This window comes from Canis lupus, chromosome X, assembly GCF_011100685.1.
Source record: "Canis lupus familiaris isolate Mischka breed German Shepherd chromosome X, alternate assembly UU_Cfam_GSD_1.0, whole genome shotgun sequence".
NCBI lineage: Eukaryota > Metazoa > Chordata > Mammalia > Carnivora > Canidae > Canis > Canis lupus.
The window spans coordinates 31,876,117-31,889,812 of NC_049260.1; the positions used below are offsets into that span (position 1 = coordinate 31,876,117).

The 13,696-nt window shown below is 39.5% G+C and overlaps 1 protein-coding gene across 1 annotated transcript; it reads left to right on the forward strand.

Annotated features, from left to right (window-relative positions):
- Positions 1-12,793: 12,793 nt before the first annotated feature.
- LOC491818 (histone H2A-Bbd type 1-like) lies at positions 12,794-13,415 on the forward strand. The gene has a single exon (XM_038586489.1). The coding sequence runs from the start codon at positions 12,929-12,931 to the stop codon at positions 13,313-13,315; it is 387 nt and encodes a 128-aa protein (XP_038442417.1). The 5' UTR covers positions 12,794-12,928; the 3' UTR covers positions 13,316-13,415.
- Positions 13,416-13,696: the final 281 nt, after the last annotated feature.

Genomic DNA, 13,696 nt, shown 5'->3' on the forward strand with positions numbered 1-13,696 from the left:
AGTTGTGAGATCAAGCCGCATGTTTGGCTCCGTGCTTGGCTAGAGCCTGCTTAAGATTCTCTCTCTCCCTGTTCCTCTGCCCCTACCAGCTCATGCTTTCTCTTTCTCTCTTGCTGTCTCTCTCTCTTTCAAAAAAACAAAACAAAACAAAAAGATTAGCTAGAAAGCAGTATCAAATTTATTTAGCAGGGAAAATATCAACAAGTCTAAAATTCATCTCACTGGGGGCTACCCCAGGATCATGGAGTTAATTGTCCCATGAATTTGCATTTTTACTTTTATTGGAACTCTTAAGACAGAGACTTATTTAGATTTTCTGTTGGATAAAAGGGAAGTCCTGAATTTGGTGTTCGCAGTAAGGATATTTCCAAACACAAAGTGAACTTTCAGTTGCATCAGGGTCAGTTAGAGACATATAACAAAGCAGAGAGTATGTATTATGTTTGCCTCCAATGGTAATGGGGGCAATATTGGGATTGGGAACTCTAGGAGTCTTGTCTAGCATACTGGGTAGAAGCTGACTACTGTTTTTTCATCATTCTTGAGAAAGTTGCCTAAGTCATGATATCATCTCTTTCTGGAGATTCGTAGAAGAGTCTATTTTAAGGTTCCCAGTTATAATGGATTCCCATGCAAAATACAGATCTTGCTTGACTTTATTATGGGATTTTGTCCCAATAAACCCATCGTAAATGGAAGTTATTGTAAGTCAAAAATGCATTCAACACAACTTACTGAGCATCATAGCTTATCTTAGCTTGCCATAAACATGCTCAGAACACTTTTAAATTAGACTACTGTTGTGCAACATGTAACATAAAACGTATTTTAGAATGAAGTGTTGACCATCTCATGTAATTTATTCAATACTATACTGAAAGTGAAAACCTATGGTTGTGTGGTTATTCGTGTGGTTACTCATATGGTTATCAAATGATTGTCAATATATTGGTTGTTTAACATTTGTGATCACTTGGCTGAGTGTGAGCTGTGGCTTACTGCCACTGCCCAGCAACATAAGTAAATATCGTACTGCATTTTTCTAGTCCAGGGAAAGATCAGAATTCAAAATCCAAAGCGTATTTTTGGAACACCTGGGTGCCTCAGTGTTTGAGCATCTGCCTTTGGCTCAGGTCGTGATCCTGGGGTCATGGGATGGAGTCCCACCTCAGACTCCCCACAGGGATCCTCTCCCTCTGCCTATGTCTGCCAGTCTCTGTATCTCTCATGAATAAATAAATAATTTCTTTTAAAGTATGTTTTCTTCTGAACGCATATTGCTTTCATGCCATCATAATGTTAAAAAATTGTAAGTTGAACCATTGTAAGTGGGGGACCATCTGTACGTATTATATTTTTAGGTTGAGGATTATAAACCCAGGGTTTGATTTCGTGAAGTTTGGTTGTGTTATTGGTTATAGGAGGGGTTCTATAAGATTCTTTCCATCTAGGTTCAAGATTAATCTTTGGGTGATGCACTTGCAAAAGATTTTATCCTCCAATTGAAGACTGCGAAGAGAATGGAAAGACCTATTATAAGGAAAGGCAGTCTTAACCAATTGGGGATAAGTGAGTATACTTAATAAGTCCTTTATAGTACATAAGGATGTCTGACTATATTAGGTTGAATTACTGAGTTTCCAGGTAGAATATGAAATTTTCATGAGCCTTCCAGTTATAATTTCATAAGGAGCTTCATTAATTTTCTGTGCCTACTGTAACAAATTACCGGCATATTGGTGGCTTGAAATAACAAAAATGTATTCACTTACAGCTCTGAAAGCCAAAAGTCTGATTTAGTGCCACAGGGTTATGATCTCTCCGGAGACTATATGGAGAACCTATATCTTGCTATCAGTAGCTTCTGGTGGATGCCTGCTGTTTCTGATCCTTCACTCCAGTCTCACACTCTGTTTTCACATTACCTTGTCATATGTGTGTGTGTGTGTGTGTGTGTGTGTGCATGCGCACGCATGCATGTGTATTTGTGGTTCTCTCTGTAAAATCTCCCTCTGCTTCTATCTTCTAAGGAAAGATGCGGTGGCATTTAGGACCCACCTGGATCGTGTAGGCCAATTTATTCATCTCAGTATCCTTAACTTATTCTCATCTGCAATGACTCTTTTTTTCAAATAAACAAATGTTACTGGGATCAGGACTTGATATCTTTGGGTAGCAATTATTTAGCCCTCTACAGGAACCAATCAGTTTGAATTAGTAGAGGAGTGATCCAGGAATCATAAAGGCTAAAGGAAGAACATTGGGCCAGGGAAGATTTATTTTATTGATAATATGGCTAATTTGAGGTTAGCATTTTTTTCAAACTTTTAACATTCCTGGAGGATTGGGGGTGATAGGGACAGTGGGGCTTCATTGAAAGCAACTACAGGGTTGCCTGGGTGGTTCAGTTGGTTAATTGTCCATCTCTTTATCTCAGCTCAGGTCTTGATTTCATGGTTGTGAGTTTTAGTCTGGATTTGGACTCTACAGGAGACTATATTAAAAAAAAAAGTATTAATACATTTTAGCAATTATGAATCATCTTGCCAGTGAAAGGAAATATGGGCTACCCCAGATAGGGAAGACAGTTTCAAAACGTACCTTACTCACTGTGGTTGTCTAAAAAAGAAGGCTTTTAGCCATCCAGAAAATATGCATAAATAGTCAATAGATATTTGTCATCTTGGGAGTTGGGAAGTTGGATAAAATCCATTTGCCCGTGCATGAAAGGAACATTAGCAACAGATTTTTACCCACGTCTCAGAATTTATAATCTTTCATTGTTCATTTGGCAGATGGGACATGTCAAGGTGATATGTTTGATAATTGAAGTAAAATTTTCCACTAGTGTTTAGGGAGAAGACCTAGGAAGGTATTTCTCTTGTGGTGGTCATTTTCTGAAAGTTATTAACTTGATTTTGCATACCTATGGAAAGACCAGGGAACTGTGGCAATCTCCAGAGTATGATCTAGGTATAAAAAATATCTAACTTGTTTCCATTTAGCTTTTTCTTTATCTAGTGTCAACATTTGTTTTACCTTGAATTACCTCAATCAGGATTCTAGTAGGTGTTTAGTTGCCATAATACTTGGTGAAGGTTTATTAGTGGGGGTGGATGTGCCTTGCTTTGTAACTATGTTTGTCAACCAGTGTGTTTCCCTTAGATTCAGATACCTCATTTGAGGTATCAGTCTGACTCTTAAGAATTTTTGACTAATAGTCAAAATAGCTTACCAATGGACCATTTTTTGTGAGTGCCTATAGCTGTTGTAAATTCTCTATTTCCATAACATTCTAAGGTCCTGTGTAACACCAAAAACATGCCTGCTCTCGGTGTAAGTATTAATCTTTTGGTCTTGGGTAAGTGACACATCTGTGTACAAATAGTCAGTTTGGCTCTCTCAACTGATTTGACACTTGTAAAGGGCCAAATTTCAATTTCTAAGTAATGTCTGTGATGGTCTGGGGAACCAGAAACATATTTAGTTTTCTCAGAGAGAGGTTTATCTACAAATAGTGAAAGACAGGAGACACGTAAAAGTGTTTTAGGGAGATCTGGATCAGGGAAGGAGGAGACTAAGAAAGAAAGAGACTAAGTGGCATGTATGTAGTTGTTTGGTTGTTCATTAATAGGAAGAGATGGAAGAGTAGCAAGGTTGGGGGTTTGGCACCTATGAATAGAATCTTAGGAAGGACATAATGGCAATACTTGGCAAGAGGTAAGTCTGGATGTGGAGAAATGTTGAATATTTTCAGTGAGGAACAGAGTTTGGATATCATGAGGTACATAAAATTCTAGAGGGTATTCTAAACCATCTCAGCACGGACTTCAAAGCATAGGCAGCTGTGGTGACTGTCCCTAGATAAGGAGACACTGTCTAAAGTCAGGCTAATGTAATTGATGAGGCTCTGGATTCTGTCGGTGTTTTGGGGCAATCTCACAAAGGGTGTCCCCTTCCTCTTACAGAGAAAGATAGAGTAGTTAGCCATAAGTTGCATGCAGAGACAACAGCAGTTTGAGGGTCTGTTAGTCCATGTGAAGATAGGAGAGTCCTATTAAAGGATATCTGGAGTGCTTTTCCTTTGTCATGTTATGTATTGAACTGCCAATAGAAAAGAAATTTGGGACCCATACCCAACAGTATTCAGTTAATGCCCACAAACCATAATTTGTCGTTTTGTTTCATGTAGGGGATACTCAAAAATGGTGGAGATACACTGTGGAGGTAATGTTTTGCCTTCATAGAAAATGCTATGCTTGTGGTAAAGTATCTGAAGGTTGCAGAGTTTCATCTTATCCCTAGATAACTTAAGACCTTTTTTATGTAATTCCTGGAATAAATATTAATGTGTCCATGATAGAATGATCAAAATTAGAAACTTATAACAGAAGATCATTGACATAGTATATTTTTAGTAGCTTTTTTTAGGAAACCTGAGATTATTAAGATTTGCATTGAGAGTACAAGAAACTTAGGTAGGAACTTCAGTGATGGTTTGATGTTCAGGTGTTCTGTTGATGTTACCAAGTAAAATAAGACAAATGTTGAGAGTTGAAAAATGCAGGGCATAGATCTACATTAAATCATTTCCATGTATTTGTTTGCTAAGATGATATTAAGATTTGAGACTGAAGGGAATTGAGGTCTAATTATCTTGTTGATGTCCTGTACATCTTGAATTTGCCTAGATCATTTTTCCATTTGTGACAGGGTCTTGAGGTTGTTATGAATGGTATACTGAATGAGAGTTCCTGGTGGATGGACTCTGGATTTAAGGAATATTATATCAGTCTTTGAAGAGGTATGGAAGGATTATGTGCCACCTTTAAGGTCCCTGCATGTAAAATTTGGCCAGTATAAGTAGGTTCAGAGTTTCAAAGGGCTTCAAAAATATAAGGAAGGCTTTTAGTTATTTTAGAGTTTAGGAGAGTCTTTGGAATTTTAAGGAATGTAAGAAAAGTAGGATGATCATTGAGAGCTGTGAGGCAGCAAAAGTATATATTAAGGCATAGGGAATTTTTATAATGAATTCTTTGGAGGGAAGAACTTAAGTGAATGTTCCAGATGGAGAGCAGGTCTCTTTCCAAAAAGTTAACTAGAATTGTCCAGTGAAGGAGAAAGCTGTGTTATGAGTATCGACACCCAAGTGAGATGGTTAGTGGTTGGAATACTGGCAGGTTGTGCAACAGGTGACCTGATTCTATCACCTAAACCTTTTGTATATTCTGAGGAAGGTTTATAGGAAAATCTGAGACATTGATGATGGAGTAAGAAGCCTTTGTTTCCACTAAGAAGCTGATTGGATTTCCATTTATAGTCCAGTGGTTACTTAGAAATATACAGGTTTTCATGTATCTTTGTCAGTAGAGGGTTTCCAAAAGGAATTAAGTCTATATATGTTATGTATTATTCTTTATAGTTGATTAAGTTGATGAACCATGAGCTTAAGCTATGTCGATTCAGATTTTTCAAGTATTACATCCTCATAATGTTGGATTAGAACATGAATCCAGAGAGGGGATTTGAATGATAGTTTGTTATGCTTTTGTACAATTTCTTTATTAGGGAGTTTAGTCCACTAGCAAAATTGGTGACTAAGGCTAGAATTGTGTTTGGTCATTTGGAGAGAGACCTGAAAAGTCCTTCCTAATATTGTTAACCTGTATTTAAAATTGGAGATAGATTTGTCTTCTTGTTTCTTATATTTCTGACCAATCAAATTGAGAAGTGAAAGCCTAGGGGTTAGAAACAAAAAAGTTGTCACCAAATTTCTTGGCTTTATGAAAAGAAATCATGCTATATTGATCCATCTGAATGACTTCGTTTGTGCTATCTTACCTAGCCCCTTAAAACCAATGGATGGCATCTCCTGGGTTCACAAGGAGATTGACCATTTGGTAAAGGTCAGGATGCCTTGGTAAGCAGATTGTAAGGAATAGTTAGAACTGACTGGAAAATTCCTCTTGGTTTGTTGAGAGATCCAGAAAATAGTTAATTATGCCATGAATATCAGAGGGAGATAAGGGTTTGAAAACCACAGTCTTAGTTTGTTAATCTTGGGTCTCTTGAGCTCATTGAGAGCCCATAGTGGGAGGAGGGAAGCCTAAAGCTTAAGTGACTCTTTGGATCTGGGAAAGGGAATGGTCTGGCAGGGTAGAGGAGATCAGAGAGTTGAAGGATGACAGAATGGAGGATTCAAGGGAGTTAGGTTAGGTTAAAAGTGGTTCAAAAGGGCAGTCCCGGTGACCAGCGGCACAGCCTTCAGCCTGGGGTGTGATCCTGGTGATTGGGGATCAAGTCCCACTTCGCGCTCCCTGCATGGAGCCTGCTTCTCCCTCTGCCTGTGTCTCTGCCTCTCTGTGTGTGTCTGTCATGAATAAATAAATAAAATTTGAATAAATAAAATCTTTAAGAAAAAGGTGGTTCAAAAAAGGGAAAGTAGAAAGAGGGGGTTAGGTTGTAAAGTGAGTTGTCTTAGAAGACTGGGTAAGGAAGATGGTCTTTGATGGAAATAATGGCTCCTGAAAAGATTCTATTGGATATGATCTTTTCTGCTTCTTCATACTAGACAAAATAAGTAGAACATTGTTTTGATGAGATCTTATATATGGATCCCCTAACAAGTGACCAGTTTGGAGATAATCCAAGATCCCCAAAGAGGATGCTCAAGCTCTGTGTTGTATTAAACAAATTTTTGCTACTTTTGGAAGATTTCGATGGAAGTAAAACTAGAATGATGGAGCATATATCCTGTGCGAGTATATTCTAGTGAATATCAGTGATTTTGAGGGTTTTCCAGGATAATGAAAGGAACACCTCTCAGTGCTAAGGTCCTTTGTCTTAAACACAAGATGTAATTTACCATTAAAGAGTAAGGGTCATTCACCTCAGTCAGAAACAGAGAAGACAGAGAAACAGGAGAGTAAGAAAGTAAGGGAAAATAAAATTAAGTCCTTCCTGTGCTAAAATGGACAAATGTTAGAGAAAAGGATAAGGAATTGCAACTTACCATAGATCTCAATTTCCCCATCCATGAAAGGACTCTAAGGGTCCAGGAGACTGGCATTATTAACTCGGTGAATATGGTGCGTCTAATAAGACAGTCACCACTCCATTCAAGTCATGTCACCATAGTGTAAAGGTTAAAAAAAGGCAAACCCAGATATTAGTAAAGAAAGACTTTATTAAGTAGTACTGCAATACAGTGATATTCATAATTTAAGGAAAAACATCTCAGAGTGGGGGAAATAAGCAAAGCTATTGCATGTAGAGATTATGGGAAAGAGGAAGGGTATGCTGAAAATTACTGGAGTATTTCTTGAACATTGTGAAATAGGAGATCTAGGCAGGAGGTGTTTGTTTTCATGTACATGTGACAGATATCTAGGCTTTGAGATGGAGAAAACAAATTACAGTTTGAGAATATCACAAAGTTGAGGGACTAGCTGTCTTAGTCAAGCTACGTTAAACTCCTATCAAGTACAGTGTTTGTCCTTCTTGTAAAGAAGGACATTGAGGAAGGTGCTTGCCTGCAAGGTGAAGCCAATTTAGGAGATAAGCTGGTAGGAAGTACATGTTTTGGGAGCTCCCAACTTAGGGGAACACTAGAAGGATATGTATGAATGAAGTTTTCAGGAATTCGAGGACAGAATTCGGCAGGAAGTAAATGGTGCAGGGAGTAGCTAGCTTAGGAGATAACTCTGCTGTAGGTGCAGGCAGCCTAGGGGAAGAAATGGTATGAGTTGCCTAGGTAGAGGTAGGTTCCAGCCTATGGAAGGCCTGGTAGAGGTATGTGGATGCAGACAATAGCCAGCCTATTAGAGGGACTCGAGGACCTATATGGGTATAGGATTCAGACAACCTATATGGAACTAGACAGTATATGATGCTTGGTAGACATATGTGTCCTAGAGGATTGCTGTGCAGGAGTTGCATATGTGGAAATTACAGCTGGCCTTCTGTAACCTCTAATAGGGAGTGCCTGAGAAGGAGGAGCATCCTGCCTAGGACTGCAGACATTAGGAGAAGCATGGGTATGGAAATCACTCTGCCTAAATTAGGATTCAGTGGGAAGTGCATAACTAGAGGATGCAGCCAGTCTAAAAATGGATGTTCATTTCTAGAAGAGTTTGCAGCCTATGGGAAGACTCTAAAATAGGTGTATGGATAGAGACTGCAGCCAGGCTAATGGAGGTTAGAATAGGAAGTACGTGAATACATAGAGAATCCAGTCCAGGAAAGGATATTTCAGGAAGTGTATTGGTGGAATGTACAGCCAGCCTAGGAGAGGATTTGGCAGGATATGCCTAGAAGGAAGGAACATCCAACATGGGAGAGGTTATTGGAAGTGGTACATGAATGGAAGTTACAGCCCTCATAGGGAAGCATATGGTGGAGGTGTATTGGCATGGGGTGCAGCCCGTCTAAGGTTACACTTGGCAGGAGGTATATGGGTATAGAGATCATACTGCCTTGGAAAGGACATGGCAGGAGGTGGAGTATGTGATCAGATTAGGGTAGGACCCAGCAGGAAGTACTTAAGAGGAGAGCTCAAACAACTTATTCACACGATGGGTATTGAAGAAAGTGTATGGTGAATATAGCCAGCCTAGGATATATCTGGAATAGAGGACTTAGGTGGAGAGAGCAGTCAAGTTTGTAGACTGCACAGTGATAGAGAAATTCAAAGAGGGAATATCTTTTCTTGGAGAAGATCCAGCAGGAGGTTCCTGGGGTTGAATGCATTCAGACTAAGGGAAGATGCTATGGTCTGAATGTTTGTGTTCTCTTAAATTTACATGTTGAAAACCTAATGTCCAATGAGGTATTAGTAGGTGGGGCCTTTAGGAGCTCTTTAAGGTGTTTAAGCCATGAGGGTGGAGCCCTCATGATTGGAATTAGTGTCCTCAAATGGGGCTCCAGAGGGATCACTGGAGAGGGATCCAGAGGGATCTGCCTTGTGAGCATCCAGTGAGATATCTGTGACCCAGAAAAGGGCCCTCCTCTGACCATGTCTGTGCCATGATATTGGACTTCCAGCCTTTCTAATTTACATGTCCAGAATGAATTCTGGATGAAGGTGATGTGTGATGACAGCCTTGTGGATGACTAGGTAGAGAGTGCATAGATGGAATGGCAAGAGGTGCATGAGTGATCTTCAGTCTAGAGAAGAATCTACCAGGAACATTAAGAATGAAGGAAGTACCCCATATAAGGAAGAGTTCAGCAGGAAGTGCATGAATAAAGAGGGAAGCCAGCCTTGAGGAGTTGGGTGCATATGAATGATTGTAGCAAAGCTACCTATTAATAAAAGTGACAATATAATATTTAATAAACACAATATTTAAAACAAAAATCCTAAAAAAAATAAGATAAAACAAAAATCCTTAGCATGTATAGAAATGTAGGGTGTTTATTTTATTTTAAAATTTTTTTAAGATTTTAATTTTTTATTCATTAAAGACACCGAGAGAGACAGTGAGAGGCAGAGACACAGGCAGAGGGAGAAGCAGGCTCCATGCAGGGAGCCTAATGTTGCACTCCATCCCGGGTCTCCAGGATCAGGCCCTTGGCTGAAGGCGGCGCTAAACCACTGAGCCACCTGGGCTGCTCAGGGTATTTGTTTATTTTAAGGAGAATAATTGATGACATATAAATTAGAAATAAAATATACAATGTTATTTTGGTGAGATATGAAATCTTTATTTAAACAAATTACCATATGGGATGAAGAGTGAACTTTCATAACCTTTTACTAAGAACAGAGAAATCCTCTAAGGAAACATTATTTTTCCAGAGAGAAAATTGAATTCTAAGTTTGCATTACTGTAATATTTGATTCTAAAAGAACCACAAGTTTATTTTTATAATATTATGAATAAGCCCATCAAAATGGGGACAGTTTTGGCAAAATTTTAACACAGATTTGTTTCGTTTTATATTATCTTGTCTCGAACTTTCTTCAAGCTACACAACCTTAATAACTGACAATAAAAGATGGTTGAGTAATGTTTGAATTTCATTAAATATAAATTTATATTTTTATAATGTTAATAACTAGAATTAATGCTACTATCTTTCTTTTTTAAAAGATGTTATTTATTCATAAGAGACACAGAGAGAGACAGAGACATAGGCAGAGGGAGAAGCAGGGTCCCCAAGGGGATCTCGATGTGAGACTCGATCCCTGAACCCTGGAATCTTGACTTGAGCCAAAGGGCTCAACCATTAAGCCACCCAGGTGCCTGTTGCTACTATCCTTAATCAGTAAACCTATATAAGTTTAGGAAAAATATACCCAAGAAGAAAAATGGTTTCATATTAAACTTGATACTGATAGAGAAGACACAGCTGTTTTTATTAAAAGCTAAATATTAATCCTTTAAACCAAATATTTAAATTATGAGTTTAAATTCTTTTAACAAATATTTTAATTTCACTATAGGTAATATACAGTGTCCTATTAGTTACAGATATACAGTATAGTGATTCAACACTAACATACATCACCTGGTGCTCATCACACCTTTCCTCCTAAATACCCATCACCTGTTTCTCTCGTTCCCCAGCCTCCCCTCTGGTGAACACCATTATGTTCTCAAGAGTCTATTTCTTGTCTCTCTCTCTCTCTCTCTCTCTCTTTTTTCCCCTTGCTCATTTATTTTGTTTTTAAATTCCACATGAGTATAATCATTTATTTGTCTTTCTCTGACTGACTTATTTCACTGTGAATTTAAATTCTTGAAATCTGATTTGTTTTTTTGTGAGAATCTTTTTTTTTTTTTTTAAATCAAGCTTATTTAAAGGGTCAGAAATTTAGTTTCATGACTTTCAGGGTATTTTAGAATATTCGATTTATGTAAGCAATTTTTTATCTAGACATGCCAATCAGAACAGAGCCCCTTTAATTTCTGAGAATTTATAATCTAATGTATTAGTACCATGTGGAGGTTAGGAAAACTATATACTCACAAAATCAGAAGAAGGCATTTCTGAATTACAGACACATAGATGTACAGGCACAGACAAAAACAGTTTATAGCCTCAATTCTACAATTTCATCCTTGGGTCAAGCATTAACACAGAAACAGTAAACACTCCTGGCACAGATATCAAGTAGATGTTCTCTTTCTAGAGGGCATGAAATTCTGCATTGATATGTGCTAAAAATAGACAAACAAAGAGACCGACAAACTAGATTCTCTGTTGTCTCTCACCCAGTGGGGACCAGATCTCTATGAACAATCAATCAATTTAGAAAGATCTCCAGATGGTCAGACCATAAATACAAATTCTCACCACATGACTAGCAATTGTACTTTTAGGTATATACACAAGAAAATTGAAGCCATATGTTAACACAAAATCTTGTACCCGAATGCTTGTATCAGCAGGATTTATAATAGCCAAAATGTTGGAAACAGCCCAGATGTCTATCAACTGATAAATGGATAAACAAAATGTGATATATGTTTACAATGGATTATTTTACAGCCATAAAAATACATTAAGTAAGGACACATGCTATAATATGGACAAACCTTGAAAACATGCTAAGAGAAAGAAGTCAGGTACAAAATGTTTCACATGAGTCAATTTATATAAATGTCTAGAGTAGGCAAACCTATATAGGCAGAAAGTAGATTGTCTGCCAGCGGCTTGTGGGGAGGGAGGAATAAAGAGTTAAAGCTTTAATGGGTATGGAGTTTCTTCTGGGGGTGATGTAACTGTTCTGGGATCAGAAGTGAGAGTGTCACAGCATTGCAAATGTATTAAAAAAACATTGAATTGTACACTTAAAAATGGCAAAAATGGTGAATTTTATGTTATGTGGACTTTACCTTACTAAGAAAATAAAACGAAAAGAAAACCAAAACCCAAATTCCCAACCATGGCTTTCAATAGCAGGGAAAAACAAACTGACTCAAAATGAGCCAAAACCAAAACAGAAACAGTAAGGAAGTAGAGAGAAAAATAAATTATAAAGAGTTAACAGTGTACTAATTGATACATTGGAGTCACTTCAAAGAGCTAAGAAAAGACATCTGGGCTTTAGATGTTCATATGGGCCACTTTTCTATTATTGAGGTTTACCTGGCTCTGGTAGATGAAACAATTAGACATATGGATGTTTTCTTCAAAAATAAAGATAATTATTAAAGAAATATAAAATGGCACTCATACAGATATGAACACATGGTAAAAACATTTTGTTTATCATATGAGCAAATTGGCAGATATTGTTAACTAGTTTACAAGAGAATCCAAAGAACGGAACCAGGAATATTAATTGGGAATACTGAGATGAATATGTAAAAGGAAGCAAAATTGTTTTACCCACTGCATGATAGGGGGATCAATTGAGCCTGCATTGAAGGTTGTACATATTAGGTGTCTGCCTTCTGCTCAGGGTGTGATTCTGGGATCCAGGATCGAGTCCCACATCAGGCTCCCTGCATGGAGCCTGCTTCTCCCTCTGCCTATATTGCTACCTTTCTTTGTGTGTCCCTCATGAATAAATAAATAAAATCTTAAAAAATTAAAAATAAAAAAGGATAGAAAAGAGCTCAAAGACAACATAAGGTTAGAATACTTGAAGTGGTGTCCTATAGCCAAGGAAAAATTTTTCTCTGAAACATATGTTTTGCTAGAATACTATAGTCAAGTAGAGCATTAACGTTCCCTTATACAGAGTTTCAACAGGGAGGCCAGATTTCTGTCCTAGACGTTTCCAAGGCAGTCATGATGAGGCCCCAGTGACCCCGATGACATCACAATGTGAGTTGTCATAAAGCTGACTCCCAATGACCTCCAGTCACTGACCAGTGCGGCCCACAGTAAGCAGGAGTGAGCACTGGTATCCTGACGGACCAAGGCCAGTGGGATCATTGGGTTGGCCTGATCAGGACCAAACGCAGCCACCAACATGTCTGGAGAAAGAGGCCCCGGGCATTCCCGTAGACCGAGGAGGCACGGCCTGTCCCGCTCTAGAAGAGCCGAACTGCAGTTCCCCGTCAGCCGCGTGGACCGCCTCCTGCGCGAGGGTCACTATGCCCACCGCTTAAGCTCGTCCACGCCTGTGTTCCTGGCCGGCATCCTAGAGTACCTGACATCCAACATCCTGGAGCTCGCGGGCCAGGAGGCCCGCAACAGCCACAAGATGCGCATCACCCCTGAGCACCTGCAGAAGGCCCTGGGCAACAACCAGTACCTGAGCCAACTCTTTGAGGAGAACACCTACTCCCAGGGGGATGGGATGGTCCAGGCCAGGAAGTGGTCAGGCCCGGGCACTGGGGCCGACAGCCGCATCTAGTCGCCAGAGCCAACAGCCTCGTCTAGTCGCCAGAGCGGCACGCAGATGAGGGGGGCCTGCTCCTCTGGGGGCACCAGCCATTAAAGGGTTGAAGCCCAGGGCCGTGCCTCTGACTAGTTTCTGTCCTTCAAGTCGGCGGGGTCTGTGAGACACCCAGGAGGAGAAATCCCGTGGGGAGCGGAGGGCGGAAGGGGTGATCAGTGTGGGAGGCTGCAGTCCAGCGTTTCAGGGAGGCGTTTCTCTGGGGACTGTTTGGGGGGAAAGGCCCTGGGGGGAGTAGCTGGCCCCAGAGGAGAGATTTCCTCACGGTCTCTGAGCAAGTCAAGGCCTGCGGACTGAGAGGTCGGCAGCGGGTGGGGGGCTTCCCAGGCATGTTGAGTT

Bases quoted from the DNA above. Each gene is read 5' to 3' on its own strand.
- LOC491818 (XM_038586489.1), top strand. From the start codon at position 12,929: ATGTCTGGAGAAAGAGGCCCCGGGCATTCCCGTAGACCGAGGAGGCAC.